This window comes from Lemur catta, chromosome 20 (genome assembly GCF_020740605.2).
Source record: "Lemur catta isolate mLemCat1 chromosome 20, mLemCat1.pri, whole genome shotgun sequence".
Lineage (NCBI taxonomy): Eukaryota > Metazoa > Chordata > Mammalia > Primates > Lemuridae > Lemur > Lemur catta.
In genome coordinates, this window is record NC_059147.1 from 34314667 (window position 1) to 34328640 (window position 13974).

Below are 13974 nucleotides of genomic sequence, written 5' to 3' on the forward strand. Positions count from 1 at the left end.
TGACAGGATGGATGCACGCTGGGTCACGTGGCAAAGCAGGGAGGAGGAACCATGCATGTGAGGATTACACGACAGGAACACAGGCAGCAGGAGAGGACGGGCCTCAGCTCTCAGTCACCTCCACCGTCCTGCGCCTGACGCAGTGACACACACCTGAGTCTGACACATCACAGACAGCTGGCAACGCCTGGAAACGAACCTCCTGCCCAAGTTCATGTTCACTGGGCACTGGGAACATAGACACTGTGAGTGCACTGTGGACAGGAGGGGAGCACCCCAGAACCCGGCATCACCCCCACACTGTGGACAGGAGGGGAGCACCCCAGAACCCGGCATCACCCCCACACTGTGGACAGGAGGGGAGCACCCCAGAACCCGGCATCACCCCCACACTGTGGACAGGAGGGGAGCACCCCAGAACCCGGCATCACCCCCACACTGTGGACAGGAGGGGAGCACCCCAGAACCCGGCATCACCCCCACACTGTGGATAAGAGGGGAGCACCCCAGAACCTGGCATCACCCCCACACCGTGGACATGAGTTGAGCACCCTAGAACCTGGCATCACCTCCACACTGTGGACATGAGTTGAGCACCCCGGAACCTGGCATCACCCCCACACTGTGGACAGGAGGGGAGCACCCTGGAACTTGGCATCACCCCCACACTGTGGACAGGAGGTGAGCACCCCGGAACTTGGCATCACCCCCACACCGTGGACAGGAGGGGAGCACCCCGGAACTTGGCATCACCCCCACACGGTGCCCTGACAAGTCGCAGCAGGGAAGGTTCACACACAGAATCAACCAGACTTGGAAGTGAAACCTCTGCAGCGTGACGCCTGATGGCCTCACTGCCCCCGTGACAGAAACCCTGGGGTCTGGGGACAGAAAGGTGCGGCGTGTGCTGAGGGAGGAGGTTGCGGCCCTTACCTTTTTCCCAGTTTGTTTCTCCACCATGTCGTTGCCGAGGGGAAATTCTTCCTGCTGTGGTGTCTTAGAACACCCACCTCTGGGCATCGTTCTGCCGCGCTCAGCCGGTCGTCATTCACACTCCCGCCGCCTCGTCGTCAACCGTCTGCTGCCAAAGAGAGGAGAAAGGGTGAGAATCCCCGAACCCAGGCAGGCAGCTCAAAGCCCAGCCCCCGTCCCCTGGACTGGGCAGACCCTGGAACCAGGCAAGGGTGTGTCGCCACGGAATGCGCCTCCCAGGAGGCCACAGTGACAGGCGGGCGCGGGACAAGCACCTCATGGCGGCAGAAGAGGGAGGCTGCGTCGGCAGCACCACCCCCACGGGCAAGGGGCAGCACCCCTGGGGTCCAGCAGGTCACACCCACCACCCTCCCGTCCTGGGCCTCGGTCACCCACTCTCACCCCGGGGGGCAGCTCCATTCCCTCACCAGACAAAAGGTCAGGACTAGAGTCACTCCGCTTTCTAGAAAGCTGAAAGCACACCCAATTCCCTACCTCCTCCCAAGTAAAGTATCCGGACGGTAGGCAAGTGACATCTCCAAGGGAGTCCCTGGAACGGGTCTGGGCAGCCTGGTGGTCCCAGTCCACGCCTGTGGAGCCAGACCCTCCACCTGGGCCCAAGGCTCCAGCCCTGAGTTTCCCAGTAAGTCCCAGGACACAGGCTGTATCAATCGTGTGTTTTATTTTCTGTATTTCGTGACATTGTATCATCTGAAAAACCTTACTGGCCAGGGAGAGACTGCCCCTCCCAGGGCAGCCAACCCTCAGAGACAGCCGATCCCCGCGTCAGCCCAGGGCCGGGGCACAGGCAGCCCGAGGACACCCTAGAGCGCAAAGCCCAGCACAACTGCTCAACCCTCAGGCGTCTCCACCGTGCGCACCCTCTCCCAGAACCCCTGCCTCTGCCCCCGACCACCCGCCTGGGCCTGCGGTGACTCGAGTGCACCGTGTCCAACAGGGACATGCTGACAGCACCTGCCTGCGCCCCCAGCCAGTCTTCCCAGCTGTGCTCCACGCGTCCCAGGCAGGCTCTCCAGCTGCACCCACAGAAGCGGGGCAGTGTGTCAGACCCACCTTCCCCAAAGCCACGGCCTCCCTGTCTATGTCACCCCCCGCCAGGAGGGAAGCATCTCATGCAAACCAGCTTGCGGGCACAGGCCGCACCCTCTCCGCAGGCACACCCCTGCACAGGGCTCTGGACGAAGCACTTCCCGGAACTAACGCGTCCGGACTGAGTCACCTGTCACACAGGACGTGTGGCTTCGGAAACGCGTCCACATGCACCTTTGAGAGGCAGCTCGTGCCCCAGGCAACCTGCTCCTCTGCACAAGGTCACTCAAGTGTCCACCTGCCCCTCACCCGCAGGTATGCTTGAGACCACGACACGTCGACACTTTCTCGAGATCTTGCCTTGTTTTCCCACAGTAACTGATAAAAATCTCAAAAACTACCGTCTTGGCACAGGACACAGCTACAGTTTGGGGGTGTGACGGGGCTGACCAGCCCGTTCCCTTCCTGACACTCCCGCCCACACTGCAGGTGAGAAGCTGTCTCCACCCACCTTCTCCAACGGCTGACGCCAGACATGGTATTTTTTCTCCTACTTAAGACTAGGAATTCTACATTCTCCTCCCATTTTTTACCACACAACTGGACCGTCTGAGCGGTTGCTGGCACCACAGCAACTAGCTCAGGGAAGGCTGCGGAAACTCACGGCTGTCTGGAAACTCAGGGGCAACATTTAAGTACAAATTTAAGGATTATCAGTAAGTCAGATTTGTTAAAATCCGGACTGCCTGCTCTCGCCATGGCAACAGCAAGCAGCCGTCCCGGGACAGTCAGTCGTCCTGACTCCGGGGTGGGTGTGTGGACAACCCAGCGGGTCGCCACACAGACCTAGCGCCTGGAGCGGAGCAGCACATCCACTTGTCACCTCACGCCTTGAACAAGCGACGGCATTCAGTGTCCCTGAGCTGGTGCTGCCAGGTGTCTCCAGGCACACATAATTCCGAGCCCCTTTAACTGAGCAGCCAGACTCCTCCTCCCTGTCCCACCCTCTCCTTCCCGGAAAGGGGCTTTCTCTTCACATGAACACAATGGCAGAGTGAAGAGCACGATTTGTTTCCAAAACAAATGCACCCTAAGCTCCAAAACCCAATGAGCTTTCAAGAACAGACGCCGTGGGGACAAACGGGAGCAGCGATGCTGGCTTGGAGCTAACTCGTCGGGGTCCCTGATTCTCAGAGCACCCTGGGAAGGCTGGAAGGACGTTGCCCCACGGAGCTTCCGGCCAGGGCTGAGTTCTGCAGTGGGGACTCCGTGCTGGGAAAGCCCTACCACCACCCACGACTGCTGACAGACACAACATTTCAAAGTACACGTGGTGCCCAGAAAGCGTCACCTGAAGGCCTCCTTGGGGGCCCTCAATGGCAAATCCACCATTTCTGAAGACTCTGCAGACCACGAAGCCCTGCCAGCGCTGGTCCAGCTGCTGCCTGTCACCACACGGACCCCGCGTGCTCACAGCGCCTGGCCCACTCTCCCCCCAGAGCCCCGGCACGCTGCTCGCCCACCACAAGCAGCCGCTCCGGGCACCAGCCAGCATTTCCATTGTGTGGACAATGAACCATCGAATTTCACGGGACCCACCAGGGGGGAGGGACCCCCACACCCCCGGGCAGATGAGGGAGGCTGCACACAGCAGGCAGAGCATTTCCCGCAGTGTGCGTCACACGGACACTACAGTGGGTGACGAGTGTCCGCTCGGTGTGCCGCTGTGCTTTCCAAAAGGAGACGTTTCTTAGCCCACCAAGACCACGCTCCCCCCCACCAAACCCCCATGTTTGAGCTTGGCTTGTGGGCACAAGCTGTGCACCACCAAGGCTACGACTGCCCCAGGGCACGCCCCAGACACCAGGACCTTCGGGAACCACCACCCCTGCCACGCAGCCAGAGAGACGGGGTTTGCAAGTGTTCTCGATCGACATCAAGGTGACAAAACCCAGGCAGCCACACGTGCTCAGCATTGAGCAGGGAGGTTGGGGACATCATGGCAGCCCTCACCCCCTTAAACTATCCATGGGAAGAACCAGAGCCCCTGAGCCTGACTTGGAGGACGGAACAACCCCCCTTAGGAGAAGCGAGTGTCACCCTGGGAAGTGCAGGTGGTCTCTGTTGAGCATGTCAACCCCTTTGTTGGCCACTTGGCGCCAGAGGGAGAAGCTGCCCAGCCCTACGCCAGGTTGCCAGGTGGAGGGGAAACACACGTGGTGTGGCCACAGGGGCCTGGGGGACCTGGGGCAGCTTCTGGGAGGGCCACGGGGAACAGGTCGGCGGAAGGGAACACAAGAGCCTTTGTCCTTCTCTGGTCTGTCACTGGAAAGACAGCCACAGAGCAGGCCACGGCTTCGCCAGCCCGGCACTCCCCAGCCAGGTCCTGGGGGGATGCAGGATGGGCCCAGTGGCAGGACGCCCAACTCACACTCCAGAAACTCAGCCGGAACACCCACCAGCAGACTGAGTCCCGGACTCTGGGGAGCCTGCATCCACCACCACCAGGCTGGACGGCTTCCCAAACTTACAGACATGCTCGTGAGAGCAGCGTGGTATCAAAGAGGTTATTTTCAAATAATATGTAACGAAACACACTGGCATCTGGAAGACGGCATAGCTCAGAGAGCTGGTATTTTCCACGTGATCAACGTGGATGCTGAAAATTCATACGGGGGCAAGACCAAGTCCCGTCAGACAGACCGCGGAGGCTGACGGCAGTGGAGCAGGCGGTCCCTGACGGGGCGAGGCCCCAGCCCACAGCTGCTGGGAAAGGGAACCAGCAGCCACCCAGGCGGCCACCAAAACACGCTCCCTTTTCTTACCGCCTATCTGTGTGGGGCCAGATCTGTATCACATGCTTCAAACACAACAGCTGGATGCAACAGGTTGAACGTAGATTCAGACACCACTGCCAGGATGCAGCTGCCTTCTACTTTTGCCACATAGAAAAGACATTTGCACATACGTAAGACAAAATGCCTCTTCTCTCTATATTTTTATTATTGATCTCTTTTGTAAGAGCCATTTTTCAGTAAAAATTTACATTAATATGCAATAATTATTTTAAAATAAATTATTATTTTGAAATCTTCTCAGTTATACTTTATTATCTATTTTTTTTTTTTTTAGAGACATGGTCTCTCTCTGCTGCCCAGGCTGGAGTGCAGTGGCACAATCACAGCTCACTGCAGCCTCAAACTCCCGGGCTCAAGCAATCCTCCTGCCTCAGCCTCCTGGGTAGCTGGGACTACAGGTGTGCACCACCATTCCCAGATTATTTAATTTTTTAAAATTTATTTCATTTTTTCGTAGATACGGGGTCTTGCTGTGCTTCCCAGGCTGGTCTCAAACTTCTGGCAAGTAAGCCTCCCACCTTGGCCTCCCAAAGTGCTAGGGAGCCTGTTATACTTTCACACACAATAATGTGATAGATCTACTCCACAGAAACAAAAGCTCTGTGGGGTCCTCACTGACCCTTGTGGGCACATAGGGATTCCAGCCCCAGAAGTCCGAGACCTTCTGCGCAGGCTGAAGAGAGTGGAGCCCGCAGGAGACCTGCTGCCGGGAACTGGTCAAGCCGCGCCAGGCAGACCTGCAGGACGGTGCAGGGGACCCAGGCACTGAAGCACAGCCTGGCATGAGGATACAAAGGGGTCGTAGTCTTACAGAAAAAAAAAAAACTCGTGCAAATGGACTTTAAAAGAACAAAACCTCAAATTATTAATACATAAATGAACATTAATAAAAACGACAATAATGAAGTCCAAGTAAAAAGCTGGAGCCGCGGTGGCTGAGGCAGCATCGCCCTGTGCACAGCAGAGGGCCGGGAGGGCGGGCGGCGTGGGCAGCTCTGGGCACGGGCACCGCCCACTGCACACGGCGCCCAGGTGGAAACGCACACCGGCCTCCCCCAGACCCAGCCGTCAGGGCACAGCCGGCGGGCTACGCGACCACAGCACAGAAGACGCTCCCGACCTCGAGGTAAAGAAAAATCTTCTACCCAATACATAAAACACTGGCCATAAAGACAACATTTGACAATTCTGACTCAGACTAAGTCTTGTTCACGAGAAGTCACCTTCCTACGAAGGAGAAGAGTTTCCTACACACACGACTGGTGAAAAGCTCTCGTTCAGAGCAGACAGAGCTCCTACAAATCAGCGAGGAAAGACAGACCGTCTCCCAGAAGAGTGGGCGTGAGCCTTTTCAAAGGGCCTTCGCCACGGAGGAGACCCTGAAGGTCAGTACGTGGATCGACGTTCTCCACTTCACCAGCCATCGAGCAAGTGCAACTGCCGCGGCTCCAGCACCCGACTCCAACTGGCCACAGACGCGCCCTGCGGCCCAGCAGTCGGCCCTGGCACACAGGAGACAGGCCCACACGTGCCCGGCTGGAGACACGCACACCATGTCCTGCAGCAGGCAGGCAGGCCAGCACGGAGTTAACACGGAATACTACATGGCAAAGAAAACACACAATAACATGACTGGATCTCACAAATGATAGGGAGAAAAAAATACTTTACATATTCACATAAATTTCTGCCAACACTAAACATGCTCAGGGACACATGCTTAGGTGACAAGACTTGTCCCAGGAGTCTGGCTCGTGGAGTCTGGCTCGTGGTGGCTTGGGGTGAGGTGCAGAATCCAGGCTGGAGGTGAAACAGCCGGTTTCTCAGGGTTTCTAAGAGCAGGTTACCGAGGGTTTTGCTTTCTGATATCGGAGTTCTGCGTTGTTACTTTGTGGGCTTGTGGGCGCTGTGTTGCATGTCGCAGCGAGGACGGTGTGACAGTGAAGACGCACACTGCCCCTGGCCAGCCTTCAGAGGCGGGAGGCCACGGACCTCGCTGCAGGGCTGTCTGCCCTCCAGCGGTGGCCAGAGGAAGGGCAGCCCCAGCCCCTGCGTGGCCCTGCTGAGGACCAGGGTGACACGACAGCCAGGGGGCAGCTCAGGACTTCTCAACACTTAGCACGAAGGTTAGTAACCTGTGCACAACGCACAACACACGACACTGCAACTGCAGGGCGTAACGGGAAGCCCACAGCTCCGCGGAGAGGGAGAGAAACACTCGTCTCACACAGAAGCCGTTACCACACAGAGTAACGAAGGAAGAGAAGGAAATGCAGGCGTGTGCCTTAAAGGCACCACTGCGTCACCGTCACAGCCGCAGAACGCTGGCAGCAGGAGGGAGGCGGGGGAGCGTCGTGACAAACACACGCAAGTGCACAGCAGAGGGGTGGGAGAGCGGGGGTGCTCACACCCTGCTGGGAGTGCAGCGAGGGGCCCTGGTGGGAAGGTGGCACCTGCAGTGCTGTCCACACACCGCCCCGCAAACCAGCCGTCCCATGGCTCCCGCTGCTCCCAAACATGTGACAAGGACAAGGAACGGTGCCTCGCCCAGAGCAGCCCACTGCAGGGTGGCCTGGGACAGGCGCTTAGTGCGAAGCCCCGCCCGGTCCCCCCACACCTGCCACCACCCCTCCCCGCGCAGCCAGCGCACAACAAAAGCGTTTCCACGGACACATGACCATAGCGTGGTCTCCGCGATGTCACCGAGTGCAAGAAGCAAGTAAAGGAAAGTGGGTGCAGCATGGAGTCTACTTTGAAATGCAGAGGACACCTACGCTGATGTTAACCAACAACGGAATATGCAAGGATGTCAACTGACGTAATCCACCAGGTTAACAAGCTAAAGAAATTACATAATCCTGACAATTGGTGCAGAAAAAGCATTTGATAACATCCAACGCTCATGATAAAAACTCTCAGCAAAACAGGAGCGAGTGCAGGGAAGCACCCTCCACAGGGCAGCGTGTCTGCCAGGTGCCCCTGGCGACGCACTCGGAGAGGGAGGCCGAGCGCTTTCTCCTGCGCCGGCGAGGCCGCCCTGTAACCTCGGCTGCCTGGCACTGCCAAGGCGGCTCGGCCAGGGCACCGGGGAAAGAGAAAGCGCTCAAAGGCGTGCAGGTCAGAAAGGAAGACATAAAGTAAAACCGTCTCTACCCGAAGGTGACATGATTCTCTATCTAGAAAAATCACAAGGAATTTACCAAAAACTGCTAGACATAATATTGTTCAGCAAGGCTGAAGAATACAAGATCAATACACAAAACCCACATTTCCACATATTAATGATGAACATATGGAAACAAAGACACAGTATCATTTATAATTGGTCCAAATGAAAACAGGTTCAGAGCTAGCAAAACCAGAAAAAACTATAAAAACTTTAGGAAACACAGGAGGAAATTTTTATGACCTAGGCTCTAGGCCAAGAGTTGTTAGACGTGACACCAAAAGCATAATTCGTGAAAGAAAAGATCAATAGATTACCTCAGCGAAATCAAAAAACCTTTCTTCTGCACAAGACCAGGCTTAACGGGTGAAAAGACAAAGCGCAGACGGGGAAAAGCATTTGCACACCACGATCAGAAGACAGACTTGTGTGCAGAAGACACAACAAGCAGCAGTAACAGCAAATGTCCAGTGGGAACACGGACGAGGGGCACAGAGCGCAGAAAGACGAGTGCGGGTGGCAGACGGCACGGGGAAAGGCGCTGGCATCACCAGCCGAGCACAGCTGGAAGCAGAACACGCTGAAGGATGCCGTGGCAACACGTTTCTGCAGCCCTGGAAAGCCACGCGTGGGTCTCACAAACCCAAACGCGCACGCACCACACAACCCCCAACTGCACTGCCGGGCGCTGCTCCCTGGAAACGGGATCTGCGTGCACACACAGATGAGTGCACGCACGTCCACCAGGCCGACTCCTCGTGGGCAGAACAGGGCACCAGCCGGCAGCTGCCCAGACGCGTCCTCCCCCGGCTCCACGTGGACCATGGGAACCGTGCACCGCCCCCCACGGGGAGGGCCCGGGACAGAGCTGAGCCAGGCAGGGTGGGAAGGGGCCGTGGGCGGACAGCGTGGGGGTCCGGCGAGGAGGGCACACTCCTGCATGTGACAGGGGAGACAGACACAGGACTGGTGACGCAGGGTGACACTGGCAAGGCCTGCCTGAGGTCTGTCCCGTTGACACTGCCCTGGGGTAATGGCACCGGGGACTCTACTATTTTGCAACTTCCTGTGAGTCTGTAATTATTCTAAAATCAAAAGTAAAAAAAAAAGAAAAAAAGAAAAAAAAGAAAAACAAGAGTCAAGAGGAGACTTCCAGGGCTGACAGAAATGTTCTGTGCTTTGACTGCAGTGGCAGTTTCCCAACTGCACACATTTTCCAAATTGAACTGTACATTTAAAATGGGTGAATTTTATTACATGTCGATTATAAATCAATAAAGCTGTTAAGAATTGGTGGCACAGAAAAATTTTATTTCCTATGGAAAAATTTTATTTCCTATAGATGAAAAAAATGAAATAGGTAGACCTCTTTTCATAAACACTATTTTGTGTAGTTGGCTTTAAAGTATGTATTTTACATGATTTAAAACACTAAACATTAGGTACAACGAACACTATCTGGGCGATGGGCACACTACAAGCCCAGACTGAAGCATTATAAAAGGTACCCACGTAACAAAAGCATTTGTGCTCCTTAATATTTGGAAATTTTTTAAAAAATCATTTGAAAAAAATTAAATATAAAAAAATCAGCCTCTACAGATTCACAAGGAAAAGGCAAGACGACACTTTGCTGTGCATCCAGCCAGTGGCAGACACAGCACCAGCCACCTACGCCCATGTGACAGGTGACACCACACAGCTTCTGGGGTCGGAAACGTGGGGGTGGTGCTCTAGTGGCCCCGGCTCGGGGAGCACAGTCGGGGGCCAGCCAGGAATGGAGGAGGGTCTGCTGTCGAGGCGGCTACTCACATACCTGGCAGGTTGGTGCTGGGTTTTGGCAGAAGGCCCAAATTCCTTGTCACGTGCACATGTGACCGTGCCCATGCGGCTGAGTGAGGAACCTCGTGACATGGCAGCTGGCTTCCCCACTAGAGGGACTGCAGGGGTCAGCGGGGGCGGGGTACAGTGCCTTCTGTGAACTCACATCAGAAGTCCCACGGCAACACTTCGCCTCATTCTATTCCTTAGAAGTCAGCCAGGCGTGGTGGCTCACGCCTGTAATCCCAGCACTCTGGGAGGCCGAGGCGGGAGGATCCCTGGAGCTCAGGAGTTCGAGACCAGCCCAAGCAAGAGCAAGACTGTCTCTACTAAAAATAGAAAAATTAGCCAGCTGTGGTGGCACACGCCTGTAGTCCCGGCTACTTGGGAGGCTGAGGCAGGAGGATCGCTATGAGCCCGGGAGTTTGAGGCTGTAGTAAGGTGGTAAGATTAGCTTGGGGGTGGATACAGTGAAACCATTAAATATGTCTTTAAAAAAAAAAAAAAGTGAGGCTGGGCATGGTGGCTCACGCCTGTAATCCTAGCATTCTTAGAGGCCGAGGCGGATTCTTAGAGGCCGAGGCAGGAGGATCGTTTGAGCTCAGGAGTTCAAGACCAGCCTGAGCAAGAGCGAGACCCCGTCTCTACTAAAAACATAGAAAGCAATTATCTGGCCAACTAAAAAAAAATATATATATATATATGAGAGCCGGCCATGGTAGCACATGCCTGTAGTCCCAGCTAGTCGGGAGGCTGAGGCAGGAGGATCGCTTGAGCCCAGGAGTCTGAGGTTGCTGTGAGTAGGCTGATGCCACGGCACTCACTCTAGCCCGGGCAACAAAGTGAGACTCTGTCTCAAAAAAAAAAAAAAAAAAAAAAGTGAGTTATAATGTCCAGTCCACACTCAAGGGCAGGAATCAGTCTCCACCTTTTGAAGGGAGGCGGATCAAAGAATCTATGGACAGTTCTCAAACTACCACACAAGTGACTTTTCATCCAAACATCGTAATCTGACTCTACAGTTCCAGTGTTGTACGCACTGAGGACAAAAAGAAACAATTTTTATACACTATCAACAGCCAGCCTTCCTGTTTTCCGCGATGACGCTGTCGTGGGCTGTGTCACAACTGTCCCGACTGCTGCGTGTACCCTGGGGATGGACCAGTGAGAGCTTTCCTCAGCGCCCTCAGGGCGGGGCGCGGGGGCACGAGCAGGGACACGCAGAGCTGGCCAGACGCTGCGCGTCGGCTCCCACTCAGCCCCAGTCACCCGTCATCACTCCGGACATGCTGGGCTGTTTGTCACTTCCTAGACCTTGGCCTTCAGAAGGACACAGGGATCAACCCTGAAGCCAACGAGCTCCCAGCTCCCTCTCGTCGGGGGCAGGAAACCCGGGACCCCGAGAGGAAGGAGCCACCAGAGAGGACCAGGTCCGCCCCCGTGACTCAGGCACCGCCTGTGGGGCTCCCTGGGCAGAGCCGGGCGGCTGTGTCACCATGTGCAATGCGCATGATCAATGGAGTTGCAGAGTCAGCAGCAGCGCTCGGTCACGTGACAGAAAGGGGGGCAGCCCCGTGCTGTGTGTGCCCAGTGTGAATGCTGAGACCCATCTATGGAGTGGTCTGGCCCAGAAGAAGAAGAAAAGCCCAATAAAACCGAACCTGAATTTGACCACACCTCTAGAGCCAACTGCCAACTTACAGGGACGACGAGAAAAGCACGGGAACACCAGTACCGAATGCCACACCCGTCCTGGGGGACACCGCACAGCTAAGCAGGTGACGACCAGGCCATGGGCCATGTGGAGCGACTGTGGACTTGAAGCTCAGCCAGCCCAGTGAGCGATGCTTAGTCCAAAAAAAGTTTTCCATTAAATTTTTTTTTTAAAGACAGGGTCTTGCTCTGTTGTCCACACTAGAGTGCAGTGACATGATCACAGCTCACGGCAACCTCAAACTCCTGGGCTCAAGTGAGTCTCCTGCCTCAGCCTCCCAAGTAGCTGGGACTACAGGCATGTGCTACCTCAGGCTACTTTTTTGTTTTTATAGAGATGGAGTCTCATTCTTGTTCAGGGTGGTCTTGAACTCCTGGCCTCAAGCAATTCTACTGCCTCAGCTTCCTAAAGTGCTGGGATTACAGGCATGAGCTACTGTGCCTGGCCAATACTTTTCATATTGATTACATGTTGAAATGAGAGTATTTTGGATATACCAGGTTTCATAAAATATATTCTTAATATTAATTTTAGCCAGGTGCAGTAGCTCTCGCCTATAAACCCAGCACTTTGGGAGGCCAAGGCAGGAGGATTGCTTGAGACCAGTAGTTCGAGACCAGCCCAAGCAGCATAGCAAGACCCTGTGTCTACAAAAAATTAGCTGGGTGTAGTGCTGTGTTGATGCTTACAAAAAAACAGCTGGGCACAGTGTCCTGCAGGTGCCCGTAGTCCCGGGTACTCAGGAGGCTGAGGCAGGAGGATCTCTTTAGTCCAGGAGTTTGAGGTTGCTGTGAGCTATGACGACACCACCACACTCCCGCTCAGGCACCAGAGTGACACCCTGACTCAAAATGACTCAAAAAAAAAAACTAATAATAATTTCATTTGTTTCTTTTTACTCTATAATGAAGCTGACAGAAAATTTTATATTATGTACGTGGCTCTGCATTGTGTATCCACTGGACAGAGGAACTCTATAGGACAAAAGACCCAGATCTCTGACACATGGGGGGAATCCTACAGAAAAGAACAGAGGGGAAATTTACCGATTAAATGTGACTTAAAAGACACTGGAGAACCTCAGTGTGACTGTGTCTGGAAGCCAGTCTGACAAAGAACTCTCAAAGAGGCATATTTAGGACAGACCACGGTGGTCACTCACTGGGTGTTTGATGACAGCAGGGAATCTGAAAGCCCCTAGAAACTGATCGATGTTTTTATTTTTGCTTCTTGGGGCAGTGGTGGTTTAGCAGAGCGCTCTGCGTGGAGGCCATGGGATGGCGCTGGGGGCCGGGCTCCTGGGGCGGGGACGCCCGGCACGCTGGGGCTCTCGCTGCCCCAGGCTCACCACTCTCTGCTAAGAAGGGCATACGACAGTTCGAATAAAAACTCTAAAACTAAAAGACAAAATGCAAGAAACTACTTGCAGAATGTGTCAAACAACTTCTGTAAGTCTTAAAGAACCCTTGCAGGACGAGCACCTCCATAAACACTGAAACAAACAAAACCCAAAAACCCAAAACCATCTCACGGCACAGAAGCGCCTGCTAGAAGCCTCAGGAAGCACAACAGCTGGTGTCACTTGGCTGCTGCCGCACCCAGCGGGCTCTGGGACACGGGCTGGCCTCTCAGAAGACAGAGCCCAGCCGGACTCTGGGACACGGGCTGGCCTCTCAGAAGACAGAGCCCAGCGGGCTCTGGGACATGGGCTGGCCTCTCAGAAGACAGAGCCCAGCGGACTCTGGGACACGGGCTGGCCTCTCAGAAGACAGAGCCCAGCGGGCTCTGGGACATGGGCTGGCCTCTCAGAAGACAGAGCCCAGCCGGGCTCTGGGACACGGGCTGGTCTCTCAGAAGACAGAGCCCAGCGGGGCTCTGGGACACGGGCTGGCCTCTCAGAAGACAGAGCCCAGCGGGACTCTGGGACACGGGCTGGTCTCTCAGAAGACAGAGCCCAGCGGGACTCTGGGACACGGGCTGGCCTCTCAGAAGACAGAGCCCAGCGGGACTCTGGGACACGGGCTGGTCTCTCAGAAGACAGAGCCCAGCGGGCTCTGGGACACGGGCTGGTCTCTCAGAAGACAGAGCCCAGCAGGCTCTGGGACACAGGCTGGTCTCTCAGAAGACAGAGCCCAGCCGGACTCTGGGACACGGGCTGGCCTCTCAGAAAACAGAGCCCCCATAGGAAAGGTGAAAGCTCTCGACAGACCAAACGGAAAACAGAAGTCCTGCTGAGTTCTACTGCTTATGAGCCATGTGGCCTGCACAAGTGACTTCCCCCTCGGAGCTCCCGTGTCTACGTGCAACAGGTGGATGATTTCTGTGCTGTCCTTTCACGATCAGTTCACATCTAGGAACATTCTTCAAAAGACAAAATGCAAAATCCAACGGGA

General features: G+C 55.2%; 1 protein-coding gene across 5 annotated transcripts in view; it reads right to left on the reverse strand.

Annotated features, from left to right (window-relative positions):
• Positions 1-13974, reverse strand: part of ANKRD11 (ankyrin repeat domain containing 11) — a 160468-nt gene that overhangs the window by 39862 nt on the left and 106632 nt on the right. For 3 of the 5 annotated variants that reach the window (XM_045533841.1, XM_045533843.1, XM_045533845.1), the window contains one exon: positions 934-1081. In XM_045533841.1, the coding sequence (XP_045389797.1) occupies positions 934-1020 (87 nt within the window). In that variant the 5' untranslated portion in view covers positions 1021-1081. The remainder of the gene's footprint in view (positions 1-933; positions 1082-13974) is intronic. The other 2 variants (XM_045533842.1, XM_045533844.1) reach the window with 1 other exon arrangement.